Raw genomic sequence first — 27,606 nt, forward strand, 5'->3', positions numbered from 1 at the left:
CCACTGCCACTGCCACTGCCACTGCCACTGAGCTTGCCAGCCATGAGCCTGGCTTCTGGCTGAGCAGCGCTCCCCCTGTGGGAGAGCACTGACCAGCAGGGAGCAGCTCCTGCGTTGAGCATCTGCCCCCTGGTGGTCAGTGCGCATCATAGCGACCGGTCTGCTGTTTGGTAATTTGCATATTAGCCTTTTATTATATAGGATGTTTTCCATTGGGCTAGTCTTCCTGGTGGCAGCCCTGGAGTCCCTTTACTTTTTAGATTCTTAGTTACAATGTCTACTGACAAGGAAGACAAGAAATCTAAGTGGGGACATCCTTTATTGGGTCCTTCGTTGTCCCCAGAGCACACTCCAAAGCCCATTCTCCCTGCTTTGGCTTATGACATTTTCCTGCCCGGACACTTCCCCCTGCCCCTGCTCAGCTCCCTCCTCCCTCTTAGAGTCTTCCCTGCACCTCATCCACCCTTGACTCTCACCTTCTCTGTCCCCAGAGGGTTGTAAGAGTCACAGTCTTTAGCCCTTAAAATCTTCTGTCTGAGGCTCAGCTAGAATGCTGGTAGACCCACACTACACGTTCCAACTCCATTTCCTGGGAACTTTGGACAACAGGGCCGCCACGTGCGATGGTTCAGAGGAGTCTGGCTCCGGGCAAGTGGGGCTGAAACCAAGTCCTCACTCATCTTACCAACCCTTACCTAGAGGGGCGCCCTTTGCAAATTGCACAAAAGCATTGGCGAGAGTGGCCCAGAAGAGGAGCCCCAGAGGGTTCAAGCTTGTTGTCTGAAGGCCCCCAGTAGCAGCCAGAAGGATGCTTAATGAGACACCAAGGGTGCTGCCCACAGCCCTCCTGTGACCGTCCCTAAGGATCCTTCGCCCTCTGAGGAAGCCCATCGCCCTGTGATCAGTAGCTCCACGTGCCCTCGTCTGGCTCCAGCTTCATTTCCACCTCCCAGTATCTGCCTTTTAAGTGTCCCAAATCTTTTTTACATCTCTGTCATGTCCCTCTGATGAGCTGGCTGGCGCTCAGAGGACAGAGAGCGTGTTTCCGGTTCCTTTGCTTCAGCCGCCCCTGTGACACTGTCTGGGGACTCTGCCCCTGCCCCTCAGCGGAGGCCAGATCAGTCTTGCTGAGACTGAGCCACCAGCTGGAGGGGCAGAGAAACCACGGATCTGTGCTCAGAGCCCTGCCCCTCCCCAAACACCAGCTCAACCAGGCGTCTCAGGGGACACACACCCACTCAGCCTCCCTCCAGCTCTGGACCTAGTTACCTGCAAAATTTCCCTAAGGATTCAAAAGTTCTGGAGCCCTAGCTGGTTTGGCTCAGTGGATAGAGCGTCAGCCTGTGGACTGAAGGGTCCTGGGTTTGATTCCGGTCAAGGACACATGCCTGGGTTGCAAGCTCAATCCCCACTTGGGGGTGTGCAGGAGGCAGCCGATCAATGATTGTCTCTCATCATTGATGTTTCTATCTCTCTTCCTCTCTGAGATCAACAAAAATATATTTTTTAAAAAAGTTCTGGAAAAGTCAGCCCTTCCCAGTGTCTCTCTCTAGGGTGACACAAAGAGCCAGACAGGGAAATTACTTGGCCCCAGCCCTTCACCAGATGAACCATTAGTCATCACATAGTGACTGATGGATTGGGTTTCTGATGTGCAGTGGCTGGGCAGGGACTAACACTTACCCGCCTGGACAGGTGTTTGGTTGGGTGAGAGGCAGGTGCGCGTGAAGGCGGGCCATCCCGGGAAAGGGCCTTTGGGTGGCTCTGTGACATCGTGGCCTGGTTGTGCCCCTGCAGAACAATGCATGCGGCAGTCTAGCCTGCAGCAGCGGGAGAAATCTCTCTGCCTTTTGTTCCCGAGGACCGCCCCGCCGGGCCCCCGGCTGACTCCCTCCACTTGGATCCCCCTGTCAGCATCCGTGCCCTGTGCCCCCTCCGCACGCTCTCACACTCCACAATGAGCCATTCAGGCAGTCACCAAATAGCAGTATACATGCTCCAGCCCCACGGGCCCTGAGATGATAATGCATCACCCGTGGTGCGGATCCAGATTACGCTCAGGTGGTTAAAAGTCCAGGTCTAATTAGAGTTCCAGGGAATCGAGCCATTGTATTATTAATGATTCGCCGGCAATGTTCTGATTAAAACAGTAATTTTAATAAGCACAGCTCGATGCTAAGTGTTCACTGAGCATCTAATTACATCAGTTATAACTCCAAAATTATTTAAAATTCCCCCCCTTTTTTTTCCACCAGACCCGGCGTGCACCAAATATAATAGAGACTCAGACAACGTGGTGATTATTTGTCCTAATTAATTTCCTAAGCACCTGGTAAAAAAAAGGAAAAATCTTTGTCTCTCTTCCAACTCCCCACGTACCCCTCCACCCCTTTCTATCTTCAGAGGCGTAGTGACATCGGGTACCTTCGAGGCCATCATTAAGGAGGCCACGGCTAGAAAGCAGGGAGGAAGGTGAAGATTTGAACAGTCCCTGCCACCAGCCCCCAGGCAGGGGGAGGCTGCAAAGCCGTAACCCCCACTGAGTGCTCAGGCTGGGCCGGGCGCTGGGCTGGGCAGGCAGGGGCGCCACCGGGCACCGGGCCAGGAGCCAGTTCCTTCCAGCACCCTGCCCTCATGAGGCCAGCTTCGGTGGCATCACCCAGGACTGTGCTTTTTTGTCTTGGAAGACAGAGGCAACGAGTCCCCAGTGTGGCACTTCTCAACTTCTTTTGACCCATGAGCTACTCGGGTTGAAAAGAGACCTCACCCCTCTTTGCTCCCCAGAGGGACCCCAGGATTTCAGGGAGAAGGGTCCACTGAGCCATCTGAGAGTTGACGACCTGAGTTTGATAGTTTTAAAAATCATGTTATCAGTAAGTTGTCATCCTGTCCCCAGAGGTGACACCTGTAATTCCCCCGGATTTGTCCAGTAAGCCTGATCTTGAACCTGGCAGTGTCGTGCCCTCACTGCCTGTGACCCTCACGACCGTGTCAGGAATGGCAGTCCATGGCGTTCTCAGGCCCAACCAGTGTGCTGGGAGATAGAATCAAAGCACTGCTTTATGTTGTCCCCGACGGCCCCCTTCCCCCAGGTCCCGGGCAGCCTGCATAGCTCAGCCACTCACCGCTGGAGAATGCAGGGTCCCTCGAGTCTCAGATGCAGGCTCATCTCAGTTCAGAATCATCAAGTCCCGCTCCCGCCCCGAAGTGAAACTCTAGACTTGCCTGAAGCGCAGACCTCCCCACCAGCCCTCCTCGGGCAGCTGCACTCCCCACTTGCAGCCATGCGGGCTGGGGGCCTGTTTTCCCTCCTTTCCACCCTTCTCTTCCCCGACTGGATCTGTCCTTACTGTCCCCTTCCGCTTGAACTGGGATTGTCACAGAGAGGCTCTCTCTCCGAGTTGGCTGATGGCGCTGGTTTTCGGGGCTGGGTCCCTCCTGGCCCTTGGACAGCCTCAGCTGCAGCTCCCACCAGGTGGGCGGTGCCTCCTGCTGTCCCGCCACCCAACCCTCAGCCCTGATGGTCCCTCCACACAGATGTTTGCAGCAGGGCCCCAGCCCCACCTCCAGGGGCCGCTTGGACAGGCCAGCTCTCCCGCCTGAAGCACTTCCCGGCCCTCGCCTGCCATGTCACAGGGGTGGGGAGCTCCGTGACTTCCCCACGCCCTGTCTTCACTCTGCCTCCTGGGAGCTCAGCCACCTGCCCTCTGGATGTTCTGCTTTCTGGATTCTCCTGTCCACTCTGTCCCCTCCAGCCCAGTGCATGCCCCTCAAGCTTTCGGGGTGGCCCTACTGAAGGGTGGCTAGGCGACAGCATCCCAGGGCCTTCCCCCAAGCATCTCCCAAAATCCTCTCTTTTTATGCCTGGACCGTTTTATTTCCGTGAGCTGGGCCAGGGGACCCAGGATGAAGAACAGAAGAAGGGTGAGCCTGGGTCTTGAGAATCAGCTCTGAAAGTCGAGGGCCCGGCTGCCCACGCGCTTCTGCACGCAGCGTTCGTTGTGTCTCGGTGCCTGGGAAGATTCTTGAACTTGGACATGCAATAGTATTTACACATGTGGAGACTGAGGCTCGGAGAGCTGAAGTGGCTTCCCAGGGCAGATGAGTACAGGGCGAGGCCGAGCCAAGTTCTTCTGCCTTAACAGTCGTGTCCTTTCCCTGACACCGTGCGCCTCTGCTGGTGTATAAACAGCAAGTCCATTAAAAAATAAAAGCCTCCACGTCACCTAATGGATCCCAGCAGAATGCCAGGGGCCTCAGCCACACCTAGCCAGCCTTCCCGGAGCTCAGTGCATTTACTTAAGGAGCTTAAAATAAAACCTGGATCACTGGGCACGTGTGATTAGCTTCTCAGCGGGTGTTTATAGACCTATTTTGTGTAAGAAACTGGGGTTGGAACACACAGGGATAGCTCATCTGAAGAAATAAAGAGCCGAGTCCTCGGAGCCACCTGAAAAGAGGGAGAGCTAAGGAGAGTTTAAAAGTTCACTTGAGTCCTGCCACCTGGGCAGAGTCTGATTCTAAATTCAGAGGGAGGTCCCAGTGGCTGGTCAGGAAAGGCTGTGTGGAGAGGGCAGGGCCCCAGGATGGGCCCATGAGCAGGGAGGGAGGGGAGACAGTCTGAGGAGCAGGAATGTGAGAGCAAGTTAAGGAGGCAGGACCGGCCAGGAGTGGGGGCTGACACTGACAGACGGAGCCTAGAGTGAAAATGTCAGCCTGGGTGGAAATGGGGAGCAGAGGTGGAAAAGCTGAAACATGAGGCTGTGGTGTTTGGACTCTAAACTTCATTCAGGAGGCAGTTTTTCTTGTTGTTTTGATTTTTTTTTTTTTGTATTGTTATTGTTTTAGCTGAAGCTGTCATTACAACACACTGCCTCTTGGAAGCCTTCCCGGATTTGCCCTTCTTCTTTGCTCTTAGAGCTAGCTAGCTGTCCCACATCTCAGTCAGAGTGCTAATATTTCATTATAGTTTGGAGGTTTGTCCATCTTCCTGGCAATATTCTAAGTACTTCAGGATCAGAGCCATGTCTGGTCATCTTTTGAACTTCCTACCTGTGCAGAACATATAGCAGGTGCTTCATACATATTTACTCTGTTAATAACAGGGAACAGCTACACGTCAGGCCCTGGGTGAAGGGTTTTCTAACCTGGACCATCCTCATGCTAAGAGGCAATTTGGTGTAGGCCCATGGTCGGCAAACTGCGGCTCTTTGGCCCCTTGAGTGTGGCTCTTCCTAAGCCTTAGGAGTACCCTAATTAAGTTAATAACAATGTACCTACCTATATAGTTTAAGTTTAAAAAATTTGGCTCTCAAAAGAAATTTCAGTCATTGTACTGTTGATATTTGGCTCTGTTGACTAATGAGTTTGCCGACCACTGGTGTAGGCGTTCAGAGCGTGGGTTTCTGCAGGCAGTCTGCCTGGGTTCGACTCCCAACTCGACGACTTACTGGCTATGCGACTTTAAGTGAATTCACTAAGACTCTCTGTGCCTCTGCTTCTTCCTCATCTGCAAATAGTAGGTCTTATATAAGTAGGTGCCATCATTATCACCCTGTCACAAATCAACAACTGAGGCTGAGAGCTGAGTAACGGGCCCAGGGCCACACAGCTAATGAGCAAGGGGCTGGGATGTGGCCCCAGGCGGTCTGGCGCTAGGACCCCTGCCCTCACCCATTACGCCTTTGGGAAGGAAAATGAAGATGTGCAGAACACATCTGGTGAGGATGCGGGTCTGCAGCTGGGCAGGCAGAGGGAGGCTGAAGGAATACAATGACGGGGACAGACATGGGACACATCATAAAAGAAATGCAAAACTTCTCCTTTCCCTTCTTCCTGTTCTGTGTCCGTGACCCTGGCCTTCCACGATCTTCCCTCAGATCATTTTCCTCGTCAGCAGCCTTGCTCTAATACATGTCCGTGACTGGGATTCTCCCTGCATGTCTCATGGGTGTTCTTTGCTGATGCCCATCTCTCCTCAGAGAATGTCCTTCCTCCATTCCTGTCTATGAAAGTATCACCACACTTTCAAGGCTGCCACCAATGATGACGCCGTCCTGGTTCCTTCAGCCAGAAGTGCTCACTCCCAGCTTAGCACCTCCTGTGACATCTTTCACTTTCTAGCTTTGCGACCAGAGGGTATGCTTTTTGGAGGGACTGTGAGAACGGGGCTAACTCGTATTTGTGCCACCACAGTGCAAGACTTGACACCGGGTCTGTTGAATAAATGAATCGATGAATGAAGGATGCATTCCTAAATGAACTAATGAATGAGTACATGAATGATAAAGAAGCAAATGAACAGATTATAAGTACTGAGTGTATTTTAACCATATGCAAGTCTACTCAGTTATAAATTACGTCTACCTGAATGTAGATCCATAAGGTCAGGCCAATCAACCCATATCGACTAGTTCCCAAGTACAGAGCACTGTGTCCCTGTCGTCATTGCTGCCTCAGTGGGATGGTCTTGTCTATACAGGTTCCCGAAAGCAGCACAGTGTCACAGGATTCAGCAAAGCATGGTTCCCGCCTTCCACATCTCCACCTTGCCAGGGCTGCATGAATGAATGAATGAATGAATGGCATGAATGAATACACTTGCTCTATTCAGGAAGGAAATTTAAATATACCTGCAGGAGACTTTTTTTGCCTTAGACATTTAACATGTACTATTATCCTCCATCTCTCTCTCTCTTTCTCTCTCTCTGTCTCACACACACACAGAAAGATAGACACACACAGAGACATACACACACTCATCCACTTATCTACTAATTTGTCCCAGGATGCTGTGAGTGACAAGAAAAGGCTCTGTCCTTCCCAAAGGTGTTAGCCACTTGGCATACAAAGAAAATAAGACAGAATATTTTCAGATCCAATATGGCAGCGAGGACAAGATGGCCACATCTTAAATGGTTAGAAAGGAAAGTTGCAAGATGGTTGCTCCATGGGGTCCACTGGAAACCAGAATTCTGGGTTACAGCATGAGAGTCCAGTCGTTTCTTGTCTACTTAGACTTACAGGGCAGACAGCGTAGGCAGAGAGGTGGAGGGACCGTTTCAGATCCAGTGTCCATGGATAGGGCTGAGCCAGCTGTGTTTTTTCTTATGCACACAGCTGCTGACTGGGGCGTACTAAAGAAGGGCCTGGGTAGTTGGGCTTGACAAAATCCGATTCCATCTTATACATCATTTGGTAGGATTGCTCCCCCGAGATCAAGGTGACCTGGGAACTTCAACTTGAGGTTCCTTCCGAACCTCAGACGCAGATTTCAGGGAGGGCATTTGGGATAGAAAAGTAACACACAAAGAATCCCTGAGATTGTATCAATAATCATGAGTGCCAACATCAGAACCGGAGGTGACGTCAGGCACCAGGACGCGGGCACCAGGCAATGTCAGGATCTCTGCCGAAGGGAGGGTTATGATCCCCTTCAGAAGCAGTGAGTCCTGAGGCCCCACTTTCCCTCTTAAAGAAGGATTTCCTGAGTCCTCGCCTCATACAATACTAACATTAGCCCCTGCCTGCTACCCAGACCGCAGCAAGGGTGTGCTTCCCCCAGATCTCTGACCAGCCTCCTCTTGGGCCCTGATGATTTACACCCAAACCCCACCTCGCTAAGCCCATGAACCATAGATGCTTCACCGAGAATGTGGGACCAACTGGAGCTCCAAACCCTCTCATCTTGCTCTCCTGGTGACTGGAAGGCAGAGGAGCCAGAAGTTAGCTGACGAGGTGTGGCCCAAAGGCCAGGACTATTAGCCAGATGCCCAGCTCTTACATAAATTCAAGCTGTGTGTGGTAAGGGTAGACGTGGTCTCTGCATCCAGGGTCCTCACTCGAACCACCTGACTGAACAGAAGTGTGAGGTGAATGAATGGGGACGGGTGGGGAAAGGGGCGTCACTGCCTTGTTACTCGGTCCCGTTGCCGTCACCCCTTTTCCCTCCTGCGGCAGATGAATCGATGTCAGCCCGATAGGGAGCTTTGTGAGACCTGGCTAATCCCGGGCATCTGGTTTCCAGATGAGAGATCTATTTTAGTTATTTCTTAAGGCCTATTTCCCAAATCCTTCTCATCTCTCATTTCCTACCCCACCTGCTTTTCCTAACCGAATAAATCCTCTGTTGCCATGGAGACAACATAGTATTAGCATCTCTGCTTCTTCGTGGATCCTTCCAAAACCCAGGACTAGAAAGGGCCCTACTCCTAACTTCTGGCCCAGGAGTCCTGCCTGGGAAAACACAGTATGGTATTGGGGATATCTGCGTTGCCTGTTGGGTTTCCTCTCCTCTCTGTATGTTTTCCTTACCCAAGTTCCCCCTTCTTCCTTAGGAGACGAAGCTTAGGTGGACGTCTTGCAGCCAGGGAGCCCGAGTGTCGGTGCACTTCAGGCCTTTAGAAGGGATCATGTCATCCATGAGGACAGTAGTGTGAGGGGCTGTGCTGCTCTCCATGCAAAGGGCAGATACAATTCTCCCCACAAGATACAGCGGCCGTCTCAGCTCAAAGAGCCTCGGTGGCCGGCTCAAGGTCACCCGACCCCTGGGTGCAGAGCCCGGGCAGGAGCCCTCACGGCTTCCTTGTACACACACTGCCACCTTCAGTGGGGGCTGCCTGTAGAGACTGAGCATGACAGAGACCACTGTTGAGCACCAACTGTGTGCAAGGCCCTTGGTGCACAGATGTCACTTACGCCTCAAAACAACCTTGTGACGTTGATATCATTATTGTCACTACTTCGCAAAGAAGGAAACCGAGGCTCCAGGAGGTCTGAGAACTTAATGTTGTACAGCCAGTACATGTAGGAGTTGGATTTGAAACCGAGGACTGACTCTTTCATTTCAAAGTCTACCTTCTCAACCAGAATAAAATTTGGCCTTTACCTAAAAAGGAAAAAGAAAAAGAATGTTTTAAAAAAAAAAAAGATTCAAGAGCGGCCGCTCCCCTAGCACTTACCAAAAAGATAAAATTCCACTCTTTGGGGCCAGACATGTCTTTCCCCGTCGCCCTCTCCCCTTTGACTCCTGCATGACCCTCTGCTGGGTTTTATGAACGAGGAGGGAGAAAATGTCATTGAAAAGTTCAACAACTTCGGATTCCACTTCTCTGAGTGATAGATGGCTTTAATTACTCTGAAGTCCTCGGCCACTCCACTCTTCTCCCCAAGTCATTAAAAATAGATTTTCTCTCTGAACTCCAGTCCCCCGAGGTCTCCAGAGAGTCAGGAGTTCCCGGGAGACGCCCAGGGTCATCTTCTGACCAGCAGGTTGCCTGTTGCTTTAGCTGCAGTCACAGCCTCCAGAACCCCCCGCGGGCTTTCTGGGCGTTCGTGTCTCCTTTTCCTTGATGACCTTGGTGATGTGATTGTCACAGCTCAGGGGACAGCAGGGCCTGGGCTGTGTTTATGAGGACTTACGGGGATCTCACAGATGACTATTGATTTTTAAAGAACTGGATCTAACACTGGGGACACAACAATAGTGAGTTCTTCACATTAATTACTGGGAAGCTGATTCGTAGACGAGACCGAGGCTGAAGATGTGAGCTCAGAGGTCCTCCCTGAGGAGCAGGTGAGATGGGTGAGACCGGCATTGCTGTTTTCACTGGAAAGATGAGGAAATGGAGGCTTGAGGAGGTTAACTGGCTCGGCCAAGCCACATAGCTAACAGCTGGCAAGACCGGGACAGAACACCCCTGCCACCTTCACTGCCCTCACTAGTCGCCCTGGCATTCCTGGGGGGCTCTGGATGGAAACGTGTAACCTGCTGAGAGCCCTTCCCTTAGTGTGCTGGTCCTGGCGGCTGAAAACCATCCATCAGGGGTCTTCCACCCTCCCCTCCCTCCCTCCCTCTTCCCCTCTGGTTCCCCCTCTGTTGTCTGGCTCAGGATCCACCCGCTGAATGTGGTTATCAAACAGAGAAGAGTAAAAAAAGCTAGGGGCATGCAGTGGTGGGGGATGGAATTGCACTGTCAACAGCCTCAGCTCATGCCTGAGGGACCACAGGGAAGGTACATGGAAGGCACCCCATGTCCAGGAGGAAGCAAGATGACCTGAGAGCCAGCCCCCGGGGGCAGCCCCAGGAGAGGGGCCTGCCCTCTAGTGATGCCTCTGTCTCCACATCACTCCTGAGCCTGGGAGTCGGACAAACCTGAACTAAGTCTGTTTCTGATGCCCAGGAGGCGGGTGACCTTGGGCAGGTTACTTAACCTGAGACTCGGTTTTCTAATACGTGGAACTAATATTGCTTTCCCTGCAAGGTTGGTATAGGGATAAAATGAGATAAAATAGGCATGCAGTAAGTGCTGGAAAAATGACTATTATTATTATTATTAATATCTCTGCTGCTCCATTCTGTTCAACAAGTTCCATCAACTGCCCAGCACTGAGCAAGGAACCTGCCAGACATCAGCTGGAGACCTCAGTCCCCATCTCTCCCTTCCCCAACCCCCAGGAGGAGGGGATCCCCCTGCTGCCTCAATACCCCGCCCCCCACCCACTCAGCAGGGGAGACTGAGATTGAGATGCTGCTGCAGGCAGCCATAGACAATGGGCTCCTTCCCCTTTAAGGACAGGAGAGAGGATGGGTATTTTTCCGTGGGACCTGCTGAGCCAAAGGGGATATCACTGGAGGCCTGTCAGGATCCCGGGAGCCTGGCCCACCCCCAGAGTGTCCACTTTATAGCTTTGGTGCTTGAGAGAACCTGGCCAGAGCAGGGGGCCGGGCTAGGCCTCCCTGATTGCCCATCTGCTCATGTCCGTCTCCCAGTGAGGACTCTGTCTCCGGCCCCATCTGGTGCAAAGGGAAGGACAGAGCCCCAAGCCCTGGGCCTCCCAGTGCTCCTGGCACCTGTTGATGAGATTTGGGGGAGCCTGTGAAGAGAGATCCAGCCACCCATCCAGCCCCTCAACTAACGGCTGCCTGGTGCCGGCAGCGCTGAGAACGGTGGAGTCAGAGACGGGGGGGAAAAGCCTCCCCTGCCCTCAGGCTGCTCCCGGCTTCCTGTTCCCTCAGCCTCCGGCTCCTGGAACTGACCCCTGAACCTTCTCTCCCTCCTCACCCTCCAAAAGATGCCTCATAGTATGTCACATCAGGGGCGATGGAGGACTGGCCACTTCTCTGCTCACAGCAAGGCCACGCCTAGGGTTGAGCCAGCCCTATGTGCCTGCCTCCTGCTGGTGCAAATGGAGCAGGAGGAGACTTCGCCTCCCCTCCTTCCTAGGGAGCTGTGCAGACCTGAGAGGCAGGTGTGTGAAGGCGCCTGGAGATGCTAAAACCCCCTCCAGGAGTTGTGGTTGTGTGCTGGACCTCGGTCCACACACCAGCCTGGGCCTCAGCCCAGGCTGTAAATGAGCTTCAGATCTTTTCCTGAAAACAGGTCGGACTGGGTGAAAGGGAGAAAGTGGGTCCGAGACCTACACACTCCAAGGGAGAGAGCTTGGGCTGGCAGGCAGGGGCCGCGCAGGGAAGGTACAAAGGAAGGAGAGGGAGTCCGGCCAGTTGTGTTTCAGCTGCTGTGCGCTGTGCCCCAGGCCCTGGGACCAGGGGGCTGCAGATCAGGCCAACTGCAGGCTCCAACCAGGCTGTGTGTGTCACCTCACACCCCGGCCACCTGGTCTCAGCACTGAGAAGGCCTCTGTTTCTTTCCTGGTGTCAGGAAGCAGGGGACACGTGTGGGGACAGGTGTACTATCTGGCAGGGGGAGCAGATTCCCGGGAAGCGGAGGGAAGGATTAAATGCTCAGTGCCCCGGGGGCCCTCCAGCCTGGGGGGACAGCTCTCCCTCACTCCTCCCTCTTGGCTCCCCTGCAGGATTACAAAGGAATCCCGCTGGCCTCTTGAACACCAAGTGTTTGTACCAAAACCCCCCGGGGCGAACCCCCACTCTGGCCTTTCATCCACAACCGTCTCCTGATTGTACCTCTATGGTGGCATCTGTCCCACCGCATTGAGAGGCCCTGTCTCCTTGGTTTCATCCTCAATCGCACCACGGGCTCCAGGAGGGCAGAGAATGCAGCCCAAAGCCTCGCAGAGAGCTTGACACAGCCCAGATGCTCAGTAAACGTTTAAGGACTGTGTGGGACCCAGGCCCCACCCACGGTCAGGGTCCTACGTGTTGTTCCGCTTTCAACCCCAGTGTTTCTGCGGCAGAGCCCCCAGGTCCTCAGAGCCAAGTGGCCCCTTGCAGGTGTCTGCTCAGGGGCAGAGATGGAGCTCGGATTCGCTGCCCCCAGTGCACTCACCGAAGGGCTCCTGTTCCTCCCTCCATCGTGGGGACGCCTCTCCGAAGAGCGATGGGTTTGCACCTAAAGGCAGTGAGTGCTCAGGGCCTCTGCCCAGGAAGGTAGTGACTCCAGGGCCCAGAGCCACGTCTGCCCTCACCCTGGGTGGTCCACACCTGCAGGCCTGCCAGCTCTTTGGGATCCCTAGGGATGAGGCTGGCTCCAGCAGTCCCCGCAGTGACTGGTCCCCACCACCAGTAACAGTCCTGTATCATGTCCCTCACTGTGCTGGGCCTGACACCCCCCTGGCGACCCAAATTTGCTGAAAGGAGAGAATCGGGAGGAACTTCCCCAAACTCTACGAGCCCTGCTGAGCCAGCCCTTCCCACATAGACGTCCAGCTCCCCTGAATCCGGCCAAGGAAAGTACCAGAGATGGGGGGCCTGGGGCTAGAGGAGCCAAGAGCACAGTATGAGTCACCTTTAATGAAGACTATTTCTTAAGTAAATGACTTAATAGGACAGTTATATTCATTAGAGGCATAATTACAAGACATAAGATCAAGCAGAGAAGAATGTGGAGTGTGAGGGTGGAACCAAGTCTGACGCAGGCCCGTGGTCCCGGGGAGAAGGCGGTGGAGGGGCAGGAGAAGGGTGCCCTCCGACCCTGGGCTTCTCATCACCACACTCATTAAGGGCTACGTGGGACCCAGCCACCCTCAGATCCCAGCGCTCCGTGAAAAGGGTGGGGAGACGCAGGCATAATTAAAACGCAATCATCATAAACAAACACTCATTAAAGCCTCCTAGAGTGGTCCCATTAAGCTCTGAGTCAGCCCTGACAGAGGCCACCTGAAACTCTTCCCTCCTAGAGCTTCCAGAGACAACTCCCACCCATCGCATCCCACCCCACCTCATCCCACCCCGCCAGGTCCTAGTAGAGCAAGTTCCCACCTGTCCCTGGGGGTGCAGAGTGAAGTGCCCCCCTGACCCTGGAGGCTTGAACTTGGTCCTTTAGGGCCTCCATAGACTCAGAGTTATTAAAACCATTTCTTCCTTCCTGGACATAAAGCAATCCTCAGAGTACCCTCACTCACCGCGCCCCCCCCCCCCCAAATCAGTCCAGTTCCTTACAGAGCCCCACGGCAGAGTTTCATTCCGTTTCCTCCTGGCTCCAGAGCCCTAACATTCGACAAGATCTCCCCAAGATGTGAGATTGTCTCTATCAGTGGTTCTCCAACTTTAGTGTTCATAGGCATCAGCTGGAAAGCTGTGAGAATGTTTTGGGGCCATCCCAAAGTTTCTGGTCCAGTGAACTCTGGCTTTTCTGTCTCATGAGGCACAAGTTAATGCCAAGGTTGCTGGTCTGAAACCCATGCCATGAGAGCCATTGGTCCTTAAGAACCACAAGGCCACCTCTTTTAAATATATATATATTTCAGAGAGGAAGGGAGGAGAGAAAGATAGAAACATCAATGGTGAGAGAGATCATCATTGATCGGCAGCCTCCTGCACGCCCCCTACTGGGGATTGAGCCTGCAACCCTACATGTGTCCTGACCAAGAATCGAACCGTGACCTCCTGGTTCATAGGTCGACGTTCAACCACTGAGCCACACCAGCCAGGCAAGGCCACCTCTTTTTGAAGGACATTCTTTTGACCAAGGACTTCATATATTCCAGCTTTGTGGTCTTCTCCGTCCTTCCCGATGTGTAGCCATTGCTCCCTGGCCCTCACGCCAGGTTTTCTGAGGACACTCTGCTCTCCTATGTCTGCTCAGGTGGTTCTTTCCACCTGGAACCCGCTTCATCTGGACAAACATCATTCACCCTTTACAACCCACACACGTGCCGTGTCCCTCATGACACCTTCTTGGGACTCTGATCTAGTCCAGGGCTGTCCCACAGAACTAAAAGGCGAGCAAAATGTAAGCCACGTGTGTAATTTTAACTTTGCTGGCAGACATATTTTAAATTATTTTTTAATATATTTTTATTGATGTCAGAGTGGAAGGGAGAGGGAGAGAAGGATAGAAACATCAACGATAAAAGGGAGTCATTATTAGCTGCCTCCTGCACGCCCCACACTGGGGATCAAGCCCACAACCCAGGCATGTGCCCTTGACCAGAATCGAACCCAGGACCCTTCAGACTGCAGGCCGACGCTATAGCCACTGAGCAAACTGGCTAGGGCTGGCAGACATATTTTTAAAAAGTGAGAAGTAGCAGCTGAAATTAAAATGAATTTTATTTAGCTCAGTATTTACTAAATTTGTCTTTTCAACATGTCGATAAAAATCATTCACGTGGTATTTTACATTCTTTTTTTTCCGTAAGACATCTTCAAATGCCAGTGTGTACTGTGAGTCTCCGGCACATCTCAGTCAGGACTGGCCACCTTCCGGATGCTCACGGCCACAGGGGCGAGTGACTGTCACATGGGACACTGTCGATGCAGATGTATTTTCTCTTTGCTCTGAATCCCCTCGGCCTTCTTTCCGCGCCTCTGTTAGAACACGCGTCACTGGGCAACTCGAAGATGATGGCTGTGTTTTAATGCTGCTGCTGTTTTTAGTCCCCTGAAGTGCTTGGTGCGGGCCTGTATGTAGGACATGATCAATGAATATTGGCTGCTGAGTGATGAATGACTGTCACCGGCCCGGGAATATAGCAAAGACAGGGAGCCCATGGTAACGAACATCTGACTCCGAGGGTCTCCTCCTCCCCGTGCCTGGTTTGTATGTGGCTGTTAGATCTTTGAGGAGAGAGTCATTCACGTTTTAGAACCGCCCCCTCACCCCAATAAGTTTCCTGTTTCACGTTGCTCTTCAACTCAGTGCATTAAAAAAAAAAAAAAAAAAATTCCCACCAGGAGGGCCCAGGAAACAGGAAAAATAGTTGTGCTATTGGTTTCATGTTTGGAGAAGAACAGGGTTCTCACTATCTCCGTGGCACTTGGCGTGAAAGTGGGCTTTGTTGATGGAGACACTGCTCCCATTCAGGGCCCCCTTGCCCAGCTGCTGAGAGCCGGGCTGTGTTTTGACAGACGGGCCGAATGCAATGCAGACAGTTGTTTTAATTTCCAGCCAGATGCAGACATCACTCACATGGAGCCCGAAACCCAAGAAAGGAAGGCCGGGCACTGGGCTGCGGCTCTCAGGCCTCGGAGGGTGGGTGGGAGGGGGCCAGGCGGAAGCCGAGCGGGCGGCCAGGGTCACAGATATCCCTAAGGGCTGAGTCCCAGGCCCGGAGAGGCACACTAGGACAGTGTATGGCAAGCACCTGTCAGAAAGGTGCTCCTGGTAGGAATCGCAGGCCTGGAGTCAGAGGTCAAGGGTTATTCCTTAAAGCAGCGGTTCTCAACCTGTGGGTCTCGACCCCTTTGGGGGTCGAATGACCCTTTCACAGGGGTTGCCTAAGACCATCGGAAAACACATATATAATTACATATTGTTTTTGTGATTAATCACTATGCTTTCATTATGTTCAATTTGTAACAATGAAATTGGGGGTCACCACAACATGAGGAACTGTATTAAAGGGTCGCGGCATTGGGAAGGTTGAGAACCACTGCGCTTAAAGCAATGTGATATCCGTGGCTGGTGGCGATGGCTGGATGTTAGCTTTTAACTGTACAAGTTATACAGGACAAAAAGCATAACCAGTGTCAGGGCGGCGTTGGGTAAACGGTGGGAAACCGAATCCTGAGTGGCAGAAGTGGAAAGACTAGGTCAGCCCTCCTTGGAGGGCAGGAATCCCTTCACAGCCCCCGGCACAGGTCACTTTAACTGCTTACACATCCCACTGGGGGGCGCTCCTCCGGAAGGGAGGTCCGGAGCATTATTGCACAGCCTTGCCTTTCTTCTGTTGAGCTTTCCTAACACTTTTCACCTGAGTCTTATTGCAGCCACACTGCTGCCCTTCACACATTGATAAACAGCCTCCATGGCCAACCTGAGATTGGTCTTTTTTGAGCCAAATAAACAGGCCAAGTCCATCCGCTGGGCTTGCGATGCCACATCCGGGTCCACCCCATTGTGACCTCCCTCTGGGAAGGATTCTTGGTTGAGCAACTGCCCTCGTGGGGGGAGGGAGGGTGCAAAGACCTGAGTGGGGAGCCCCCTGGTGTGGGGCGGCCTCTCTCAGTCTTGACACTGTGCCTGTTTCCGCAGCCCATGAGCAAATTAGCCCCTCCAGCTATTCCATCGCCGTGTCAGGTCGTGTTGGGCATAGAGTCGACGCAAACCCTCAGGTCTCTTCCGCATGAGCTGTTTCAAACCAGCTATCCCCCAGCCTCCACTTAAAGGATGAATTTTTAAAAATCAAACTGCAGGATTTTACATTTCTCCTTCTTGCATTTTCTATTTTTGTGATTAATGGAAGGTTAGAGAAGTTTAAATCGGATCATGTCACTCACTAACAGGAAGGCCTTGAAATAGAGAATCTTAAGTGTTATTTGTAAGCATAGCGGGGAGGGGGCAACAGAGCAAAAGAGGGCTCGTGAGGCTGGCGCCTTTGGTCATTGGGCCCTTGCTTACATCCCACCCGCCTCATCTCTGCCCCGCCCACCCAGGGCGCACCCTACACATGCGCATACTGAGCTTGATTACTTATGTGGGTGATGGTCTTTCAGCTTGGAATGCCCTTCTAGGCCCATTGTTTCCCCACTCGCCTTTCCATCCTTCCTCGCGGCAGGTTGTACTGGGTACCCCTTTTTTAAGCAACAAGGGCACACACCCATCCCAGGCACAGTGGAGAGCAGCTTGGTTTGTCATTTCCAACTCCCACTGGACCGTGGGCCCTGCGGGGGCAGGATCTGTTTCCAGTTTGCTGTTGTTTCTCTCGAGCGTAGCGTCCGAGCCTCCATACAGTGACATCTATTGAACATCTGCTGCATGAGCAGCGTCAGGCTCCCTCCCAGCCTCTCGGGAGGATGCTGTAAGGCATCTCCATCAGCTCCTTTGCCCCTGCCAGAGGCGGAACACTGTGCTGCTGGACCACAGGTTGTGTTTTCACTTGAGCTCACACATCCAGTAGGTGGGGGACCTCTGCACCCTAACAAATGAGGAGCTATTCCCAGCCCATTACTAGTAGATGTTCCTGCGGCCCAGCGGCCTCCTGCCCCAGCCAGCAGCAGATACCTAGGACATATCAACTGGAAAACTTCAACCTCCTGCCCCTCCTGCCCAGCCTTAATGTCACACACGCTGGGCATGGAGGGGTGAGTAAAGTCCAAACAGGCCCAGCTCAAGCCCTGCAGGACACAACCGGGACGCCAGGAGGAGTTGGCAGGGGCTGCAGTCTTGGGGGGGTTGGAGGTGGGGGAGGGAGGGCGTGGGAAGCTTGATCTGAAAACCCCCACTTTCCCCAGAAAGGCAGCTCCTCTCTGTGGATGTTCCCATTCAGCCAGACTTTTCAGATGCTGGGACATTTACTAAAGAAACGGAATTCAGACATCAGAGAATGGGATAATTGGATCCAGGTGGTATGTTTGGTCCACTGTAAAGAGGCTGTGCCACATGATGAATATTATTTGATAGGAAAAGTTTCTCCTCCTCTCCCTTTTCAAGTGTGTTCTGTGCAGGCAGGATGTCTCAGCCCAAGCCCAGCTGAAAGCTCTTCAGAGATGAGTCGGAGGCACGCGATAGCCTTTTAACAAAGTTAACCGTTTTCAGCACTTGGCAGGAGCAAGCCCATCTCTCGCGAGGACTGTCGTGCGGGCAGAAGGACACTGAGGTTTTGCTTCATGGCTGGGAAGGCAGGAAGCCTGGACCTGCCACCTGAGAAACGCAGACGGCTTAGCTGTGCCTCCTACCTGTGCCAGGCCAACAGATGTGAACATGGAGGCCACCAGAATGCCTCCCAGTGTCTCCCCTTTAGGGGTGGTGACGGTGCAAGTGTAGGGAGATTGTAGACGAGTCTGAACGCACATCAGCGAGGCGGCGCTACCGGATCTAACCATGATCTCTCCTCTCTCCACCAGATCACCAGGGTCCCCGTGGAATCCTGTGAGCAGTACACGACTTGTGGGGAGTGCCTGAGCTCGGGGGACCCTCACTGTGGCTGGTGTGCCCTGCACAACATGTAAGTTGGGGACTGTTCTGAGAAAGGGCCGGGAATGCACAAGACCAGGTACTTTCCTGGGAGTGTCGACGAGGGATGTGACAGCGGTTTGCAGGGAGGGCGGGCTTTTCCTCTGCTGTGCCGGGAGCAGCAAGAGGAAGACAGGTCCCGGGGGGCCTCCTCCCACGCAGCGCCTTGGCCTCTCTTTCATTGCACTTTAATATATATAAATATATATTTATTATTGATTTCAGAGGGGAAGGCAGAGGGAGAGAGAGATGGAAACGTCAATGATGCGAGAGAATCATTGATCGGCTGCCTCCTGCACGCCCCCTACTGGGGATCGAGCCTGCAACCCAGGCATGTGCCCTGATGGGGAATCAAACCGCGACCTCCTGGTTCATAGGGTCAGTGCTCAACACCTGAGCCGCTGGCCGGGCTCTTTCATTGCGCTTGTAAAGCCTGCCCTCCCCGCCGCTCTCGGTCTGTACCTCATCAGTACGGAAAGGGTAATGGTTTGGGGAAATCTCGAGTGGGAAGCTGTAGAATCTCTAGGTTTCCCGGAGAACCTTCTGGAACCTTCTGGGGCAGCCTGAGCAGGTGTCTCCTGTGTGAGTGTGCAGATGGCCGGGCAGTAGAGTCGGGACTTTGGACTCCACTAGCTGCTGTGTGGCCCAGGGTGGTCCACTGACTCCCCTGGGCCCCCGTCGCTCAATAGGGACAGTGCCTACCTCACAGGTGAATTGTGAGGATTAAACAAGATAATAAACGCTCTGGAAACGAGGAAGCCCAGAATGGGCTGCACAAATCAAAATAACTCCTATGGGCCCTGAACTCTTGGGGGCACCCTTCTGGCCTCATTATTTCAGGATTCCAAGAAGTCTGCCTCCCACTCCTACTGGCCACATATCCCAATTTAGTTACACAGACACACACACCCGCCATTGAATGCCAGCTCCATAGAAATGCAAAGTTACACTTAAATTTCTGAATTTGAAGAGCCGCAGAAGGAGAGAAAAGGGTGAAACCCTGAAAGGCAGGCGCTGACTAGGAATTCTGTTCCCCAGCGGAGTTGGAAACTCCGTGGCTCGGTGCCAGCCGGCAAAGCATCTCTATGAAATGCGCCGGGTTTGGGTTTGGGGTGGAGGCGGAGGCGGGGGCCAGAGTTCAGGGGCCGCACAATAGCTCTTGGCTCCCAGCCTCTGCAGCAGGTGTTGGGAGGGCTATGGAGGGAGAGAGGGAAGCAGGCGCCTCGCAGATGCAAAATCTGGACTGGATCGGAGCCCACAAATACTGGGTTCCCCGCTTGGGTTTGCAAAAAAAAAAGTTTTGCATAAAAATGCTTGCACTGGAACCCGGACATGGAGTCCCCATTAAGGGCAGGCAAGGGATGAAGATGGCTGGTGACACCCCTGTTGTGGCCCGGGAATGGCAAAGGTGCCTAAAATGGGGTTCCCTCCTGTGAGGCTGACCTGCCCAGTGGGCTCTCTCCTCCAGAGGAGTTCTCCCTCCAAAGAACCCGACAGCCACGCAGCGTGTCCTGGGTACCTGCCCTCTCACTGGGCAGTGGGCACGTCCAACTATACCACTCACTCCCTGCTGCCCCTGCCTTGGCCACCAGCTCCTGCCAGCATCACTTCTCCCAGGTAGAACACACCAAAGTTATGGACGGAGGATTGCCATCCGTTCAGCAGCGAGGACATCCGCATTCCTCGGTTTATAGTTGTGCCCACAAACCTGTCGGCAATGCCTGAGCCTCCTGGTAGCCCCGGCCCACCCCTGTCATCCTCCAGGCCAGGCTTCTAGAATGACTGAGCCACGTCATCATAGTGTCAGATCTCCTCTGCCCTCCGAACTGCTTACCTGTCCTCAGAGATGCCCTGCCACCTGCCAGGGCACACCTCTCCTTCCAGCCACTCTGCCTGCCAAGAGTAGGCAGGGAACAAGCTTTTTCCTGTTCATACCCAGAGCTTTCTTCTCTCTTCTTCACCAGCCCCTCCTGCCACCCTTCCCACAGGCCACCACCAGCCTGCCTGGGAGAGGGAAGGAGGCGAAGGGCCCAGCTCAGCTCCCGGGCCCACACGCAGGACCTCAGCGGAGGCAGAGGGCTGAGGGAGATTGCTCAAGAAGCTCTGGGTCCCGGGGGATTCGCAACCTTCCTGTCTCTTCTGTGTGCCTTGCTCTTGCGAGTGTGTTATTGTCTCCAGGGCTATTTATCTCTGTTAGGGCTGGTGCCATAAATAGTATGATAAAAAAGAGCCATTTCAGCGAGTCAATGAGATAAAGGCTCCAGTCAAGAGCTCACTTTAGAGCTATCTTAAGGATTCACTTAAACCTCCATAATTCTTTTCTGTGACAGCATTCATATTTAGATCCATTATGTGCCTGGAAAGGAAGAGGGGGAAGGGCGGAGGAGTTCCGTGGGATCACTACTCCGCCCCCTGCCTCCCCCCCACCCCCTGCAGTGGGGAATCTGGTACTGTCCCCGCTGTGTCCCCTGGCTATTAGTTTGGGGAAGCACCAGCGTGTTTCCGTGTGGCATAAGTGGCAACCACATGCCCCTGTGTGGAGATGCCACGGTGCCCACCTGCCACCGTGGGCCGAGGCGCCGGGAGCCAGAGATAAAGTTGTTGGGAAACAGCCACACAGTATTCTGACAGAGGCAGCCCTGGCTGCGACTCCTCGTCTGTCTCCCTGTCTCCAGGCATTATTTCACACCACACACATCTATTTAAAATGTGCCGCGTGACAGGTAGAATATCTCAGTGAATAAAACACGGTCCCTGCCTTCAAAAAGCCATTAGCCCAGCCACAAGATCACATGTACGTTGTCCCACACAGCTAAGACCCTGGGCAGACTTTCAGACATCCCCGGAGAAGAATAGTAATAGTCATTATTGATATTATTATTATGACAGGGGCCAGGAGGCCATTTTCTAAGCAATAACTCATGTAATCCTTACCACAACCCTACGAGATAAGGTCACCATTTTACAGTTGGGGAAACTGAGGCACAGAGAGATTAAATAATTTGCCCAAAGGGCCACAGCCAGCGTGCAATTGATCTGGGTTAGAACCCAGCTCGCCTGGCTCCAGACTTTATGTTCTTAGCCTCCTGTGCGCTCATGGTCCCCACCTCCCCTCCCTGGCTCGTTGCGAAACCTCTAAAGATGCTGACTAGAGCTATGCTTTGTGTCTAAACCGAATCTCTCATTCTGGGAGTTAATCCCACTTCCTCCTAGCCTGTCTTTCACTGCAATAGAGACCATCTGGGAGGCACCCAAGCCTCTGGGATGAGAGAAAGTGGTAATGAGGGGACCAGCCACAGGCCTCAGAGCGGCAAACCCCTCTTGCTTACGCCTAGGGGAACAATGGAGCCCAACAGAGGGGTCCCGCAGGCCTGACCTCTTGCGAATCTGTGTCTGTGGCAGGTGCTCCCGCAGGGACAAGTGCCAACGGGCCTGGGAACCTAATCGATTTGCTGCCAGCATCAGCCAGTGCATGAGCCTCGAGGTGCGTCCCAGCAGCATCTCGGTGTCTGAGCACAGCCGGCAGGTAAGTCACTCACCCAGGAGGACAGGGGGACACGGAGCACACACACGTGCGGGCGGGCTCCTTTAACGCTCGCACAGGAAGCTGTAAATGGATCGTGCTTTACACGCTCCACGGGAACTGTATTTATAGAAAACCCGCGGCAACTGCTTTTGTAAAGGGCACAGTCATCCTGCATGCTCCTTGCAAAGTCATTATCCATTGATCTGTTTTGTAAACCTCGATTTTGCATTTAGCAACCAACATCTACAACATCCTGCAATCCGATAGCAGATAACACATTCTTTGGTAGATGCTGTATTTATAATCCTCCACCCATACAGCCTCTCACAGAAACCTGAGAGTTGCATTTGTGTGTGTGCGTGCGTGTGTGTGAGAGAGAGGAACAGAGACAGACTTAATTCACAGTGTGTGTGTGCTTTAAAGAGAATATTAAAGAGAAGACAATAGCCCTTAACCACCTGTCAAAGTGCAACCCCAAATATTTCATGTCCTCGGGCCCTGCACAATTATTTCATTCTGAAGTTTTATGAGCATTCACGAATGTTAATTAGTTAATGAACCTTCCAAGATTCCCGTTCATTCATCCCCACGGGGAGGCTTTGGCTCCCAGGGAGCTGAGGGAACAAATAGCGGAGTTTGTACCTAAGTCTCTGGGCCCCATGGAAACGAAACTGGGGCAGAGATTCAGCAGCAAGCAGATGTATGGGAAGGCGAGGGGACACCCACTGTGACTGCGAAGCCCACTGCTGCTAAATCCCGCCAGGTGCCCGTAGGAAGACCCGGGGAGGCCCATCGACGTCACGGCTCCCAACATGGAGGCCACAGGGCTGATGTATGTCACTGTGACCCCTTATGGGCACCTCCCACTGCCAGAGGGAGCCGGTCTCATTTCTCACATATTGTTTTAAATACCACTTAGAGGTGATATTGTGGTCATTGAGTACAAGCTCACTTCCAAGTGCACTGAATTCAGCGCAGCATCTTGCCATTAAATGGTTTCTCAAGCAGCAGATTCTTCTGGCAATCGGGCAGTCGGGGACGTTTTGACCATTCCCAGGAGGGTGTTCACACTGGAAAAGGCTGGCCACCACTGGCCTAGGTCTCTGGAAGCTGTTGCAGGTACCAGCTGACATCATCCACGCCACTGGCGCCCATTCCCTGCTTTCTCTCATCCTCTCCGCACCCTGGGAAGTGACTGCCCCTCCAGGGGAGCTGTCAGCAGGCCGAGAGCCCAAGAGGGACAAATAAACAGAAACTTGAACATGTTCACCCCATTGATAAGCAGCCCCTGAACCCCGAAGGACAGCCAGAGTGAGGAGCTGGCTGTCTCACCAACCTGGTGAGCTCCTGGGAACCTCCAGGTTGGTGACACTTACTCTCCCAGGAGCCAAAGCTACAGCTTGTGAAGAGCTCAGCTCATGACTTGCTTTCAAGCTTGTGTGGCTTCATGTCAAAATTAGCTGTGTCTGAGATGGATTTGGGTACCTTTCCCCCGAGGGCACCCCACCCCAGTAATTCATAATAACGTTAATAAAGACCATTGACCCTGGAAGCGCTGCTGTAATTGTTCAATGTCAAAGCCAGATCACCGACATCAGCATCCTTTCTTACAGATGAAGTCAGGGGAGATTAGTGAAGCAGCGGCAACGGCAGGGCCAGGACTAGGGCCAGGTCTCCACGCCCCTGGGGCTCTTCCAAGGGCATCAGCTCTTTGCTTCTGAGCCTCTTTGCTCCTCCCACAGCTCAGCCTGGTTGTGAATGATGCTCCAGATCTGTCTGCGGGTATCAAATGTGCCTTCGGAAACCTGACAGAGGTGGAGGGACAGGTGTCTGGGACCCAAGTCATCTGCATCTCACCTGGGCCTAAGGATGTTCCTGTCATCCCATTGGATCAAGGTAAGAAGTGTCTGCCATGAGAGTCATATGGTAGGGCCTGCCCTCCGAGGGGGACCAGGAGTAGAGAACGCAGGGAACCAGGTGACAAGTACCAGCACAGAAGTTGCCTGACCAAGTCTCCTTGTGCCCAACACCCAAATGGGCTATATAACGAGTTTGAGAGCAAACTGACACACCTCAAAGAGAAACTGAGGAAGAAGGAAATCCCTTGCTCCCTTTTGGGTTAAGGCTGCATTGGTGTGCAAAGCGTTTTTCTAGACTTTCCTTCCCTTCTAGGAATGGCTGTGGCTTTAGCCGGTGGTTTCCAGTGGGGTTCTCTCCACAGAACTGGAGGCTTGAGGGGTTCTGGCTTAATCCTTCTAAAAGTGTTTCAGTCACTGAACTTGCCAGACCAAAGGCTGGGCTCTGTGGGATGTGACTGATGACTTCCTCCCTAAGCCAGGGTGTGGGGCTGCCTGGCTCTCAGCAGGATGAAAGGGACTCTGAAGAGATGACTCAGGCAGGTGCTATCTACCCCCTGTGCCCCGCGAGCCCTGAGATAGCCTTATGATTTACCCTCAGGATCTCCACTGGGCCCGCGGGTTGTCACCTCTATCTGTTTTCCTTTATTTTTTCCAGATTGGTTTGGGCTAGAACTGCAGCTGAGATCCAAGGAGACAGGGAAGATATTCGTCAGCACCGAGTTCAAGTTCTACAACTGCAGCGCCCACCAACTGTAAGTCCTTGTCAGAGCCTTGCCCTGGGTCTGGGTGTGGGTGTGGGGTTTCTCTGAGCGTGGATCATGTCATATTCACCTCCCAGTCTTCCTACGGGGCCCAGTACATTGTCTGGAACAGGGGAAGCTCTCCATCAAGGTTACTTTCCAGTCCCATTCAGTTTATTCAGTTACATTCATCTGAATGGCAGTCACAGACCAGAGCCTCGGGTCTCATTCAGACTCCCTTGCCTGCCCTCCCCCCCAACAACCCTACCCCCAGCTCTCAAGCTGAGAGAGTAAAAAGAAGGTTTGAAGTAAATACAAAGGTCATGGTCTAGAACCATAAGAAAAAGTCTTCATTTCTGACCAACTGGTGGTGCATTTGAACATAGAGATTGACAGTGAGTAGAGTTAGACATGTCATCCATGACCAAATGAAGAGGGACTCAAGAGATAAGACTCAGCTATGCATGCAGTTACCCCCAGAGGAGGGACAGGGATGGGGCAATAGCCTTGCCCAGCACCCAGGATAAGGACCTGGGCTGGGAGAGGGAGAGGAGGCTTTAGCCCCACTGGGGTTCGAACCCAGCCTTCAACTTTTTAAGAAGGCGGTGGGAGCCCGACTAAACCCTAGCCTCCAGAGGGGCTTGAATACAGCCCAGCTGACTTCACCAGCTTCCACAGCAGCAGAATGCCTGCCAATGGGTGCCCACAAGCTATGAGATCCTACAGCTGCCCAGGAAGCTGGAAGGGCCAGGGGCAGTGGAGAAATGGACCCACATTCAGTTTCTGTTGAGCCTCTCTGGGAAAGAAACTGAGACTTCTTTCATACAAAGTGGGAACAATGGTCACGGGACCCGTGACCTTGGACATTCAGCAAGGAGTGGGATCGAACAACTCCATACCAGAGGAAACAGTAGTTGGGAATATTCTGTGGACCCATCCTCCCCATTGTTTGGGACGAGAACAGCCTGGGGTCTACATAATAGGCAGAAGATCAAGGCATCAAGTCTATAGGGTGGGCATGGTGGGCTCAGCATCCACAGGGGAGAGGGTGTGTTTGCAGCTAAACCTGAGAGGAATCTTTAGCCCTTAAAATAGACCAGTGGTCGGCAAACTGCGGCTCACGAGCCACATGCGGCTCTTTGGGCCCTTGAGTGTGGCTCTTCCACAAAATACCGACTTCTGAGCATGGGCCATGAAGTTTCAATTGCACTGTATGTGCGCGCCCACACGTGGTATTTTGTGGAAGAGCCACACTCAAGGGGCCAAAGAGCCGCATGTGGGTCGCCAGCTGCAGTTTGCTGACCACTGAAATAGACCAATGAGCCAGTCTTCATTCTCCCTTCTCTGCTCTTGATTTTGATGATTAGAATCATCTGCTAGAGTTCTAGGGCCTCCACAGTAGTTAAGGAAGGAGACATGGCTGAGCCCCATTGGGACAAGTCAACAGATGTGCTGAGAAAGGACAAGTGTCGAAAATGGTCCGGGGGGGAGGAGCCAGGGCAGAGCAATAGGGCTGAAGTCAAAACAGACAACATTGCCCACTAACCACTGCATTCTAATCCCAGCTATCCCTGTTCTGGGAAATGCAAGCATCTTGGGAAAAGAACCTCCCAACCTTCTTCTCAAACTCCAACACAGTGGTGATGGAACCCACTGTTTGTGAGCGCATTCTCACCTCCACGGCAGTCCAGAGTGATGTCACCACTTTCAACCATGCATTGCTATGGCAACAGAGATGCTGTTCCAAGCAGCAAGTGTTAGGAAAGACAAAAAAGCGGGTCTCCTTGACAGAACGGGTTCCATCCTTTTATTACCAAAAACTATCTCTCTTGGCATTCATAGTAAAAAGTCACAGAACCAAGTTCAATCTCTCCTTTTAGTGTGGGAAACGGAGGCCTGTGGAGGACAAGTGCTTCAACGAAAGGCACAAAATTAGTCAGTGGAAGAGCCAGGCTTAGACCCCATCTCATCATCCTTGGACCATTGTCATTATTTACTTGCTGAATCGTAAGGCGTTAGCAAGAATCAGTGAATCTGGCCTAAGCTCATAATTGAAGTCACGTTGGGCATATCGGGAGGGGAAACAAATGATCACCAAGGGGGAGATGAATGCAGTTGGCTGATGCACCCAACACACAGCCAATGGCCCCCAGGGATGGAGCCCCATCCACCCAAATGTAATGAGAGCCCCCACCAGGTGGTGCCAGACTGCAGACCCGCCCTGTCCCTTCCAGGTTGTCCAGTCATGAAAGGCTAGGCTAGGGAAGCTGTGGAGGGGCAGGAAGACCAACCCCAGGTTACAGAATCCATTCCCATTATAATGGTCCGGTCATACACAGAGCGCCAAAATAATATGCACATCCTGCAGGTACAACAGCAGGGAGGGAAGCGCTCGCCCTGGCAAAAATGCATGAGCCACACAGCCTATTGCCAGCTATGCCTGGCTACTTGGAGAGCCAAAGTTTCCATTTAATACTGTTTAACTCCCAACGCTCAGGAGCACAAGTGATGTGAACCAATCATTAACAAGTATGATTTGAGAGTTTAAAATAACAGGCCAGTTAAGGGCTTGACAATAATACATTTAGCATTGTATTTTTCAAAACCATTTCCTATACATTCTCTGGTTTGATGCTAAAATCCCTGTGGAGGAGCCAGGAAAGTTTGATTACAGACAGATGAAGAAATTCCTATTCAGAAGGTGGAGTGACTGACTCGGGGTGACCCCAGTGGCAGAGGCAGAGGCAAGACTGGAATCAGAGCTGCCCACTTTCTACCCCAGTGCTCTTTCAGCCTTTTTGTCTTCTAAGTAGGCCTTTGAGGGGTTTCCCAAACACACTCTCTTGGCCTTGAACTCTTAGTTTCTGAAGCAATCTGTTATATTCAGCCAGAAAAGTGGAATTTGCCTGTCCTAGAAGAAATGTTTAACCACCAGCAATCAGGGGGCGGGGGTGTGGAAACCTCATATTAGTGTTTGCCAATTCCTATGGTGTAAATACTCCCTGTGGCCGATTTCAAGCTGTCAACCCACTTGCATGAGCCACGCAGCCTGTTGCCACCTATTTATATCCCGAGGATATAAATAGCCAGCTCTCATGAACTGATACAGCCAGCTCTAGCACACCTCTGCTTCATAAGTTACAATATTTCTACTCTGGACTCATTTA

General features: G+C 52.7%; 1 protein-coding gene across 1 annotated transcript in view; it reads left to right on the forward strand.

Moving 5' to 3' along the window:
* Positions 1-27,606, forward strand: part of PLXNA2 (plexin A2) — a 208,770-nt gene that overhangs the window by 114,286 nt on the left and 66,878 nt on the right. Inside the window, exons 5-8 of the mRNA XM_070397301.1 lie at positions 18,206-18,306; positions 21,717-21,840; positions 23,583-23,736; positions 24,355-24,451. Of these exons, the coding sequence (XP_070253402.1) occupies positions 18,206-18,306; positions 21,717-21,840; positions 23,583-23,736; positions 24,355-24,451 (476 nt within the window). The remainder of the gene's footprint in view (positions 1-18,205; positions 18,307-21,716; positions 21,841-23,582; positions 23,737-24,354; positions 24,452-27,606) is intronic.

This window comes from Myotis yumanensis, unplaced genomic scaffold (genome assembly GCF_028538775.1).
Source record: "Myotis yumanensis isolate MYYU_CA2020_CCGP unplaced genomic scaffold, mMyoYum1.0.hap1 SCAF_17, whole genome shotgun sequence".
Classification (NCBI taxonomy): domain Eukaryota; kingdom Metazoa; phylum Chordata; class Mammalia; order Chiroptera; family Vespertilionidae; genus Myotis; species Myotis yumanensis.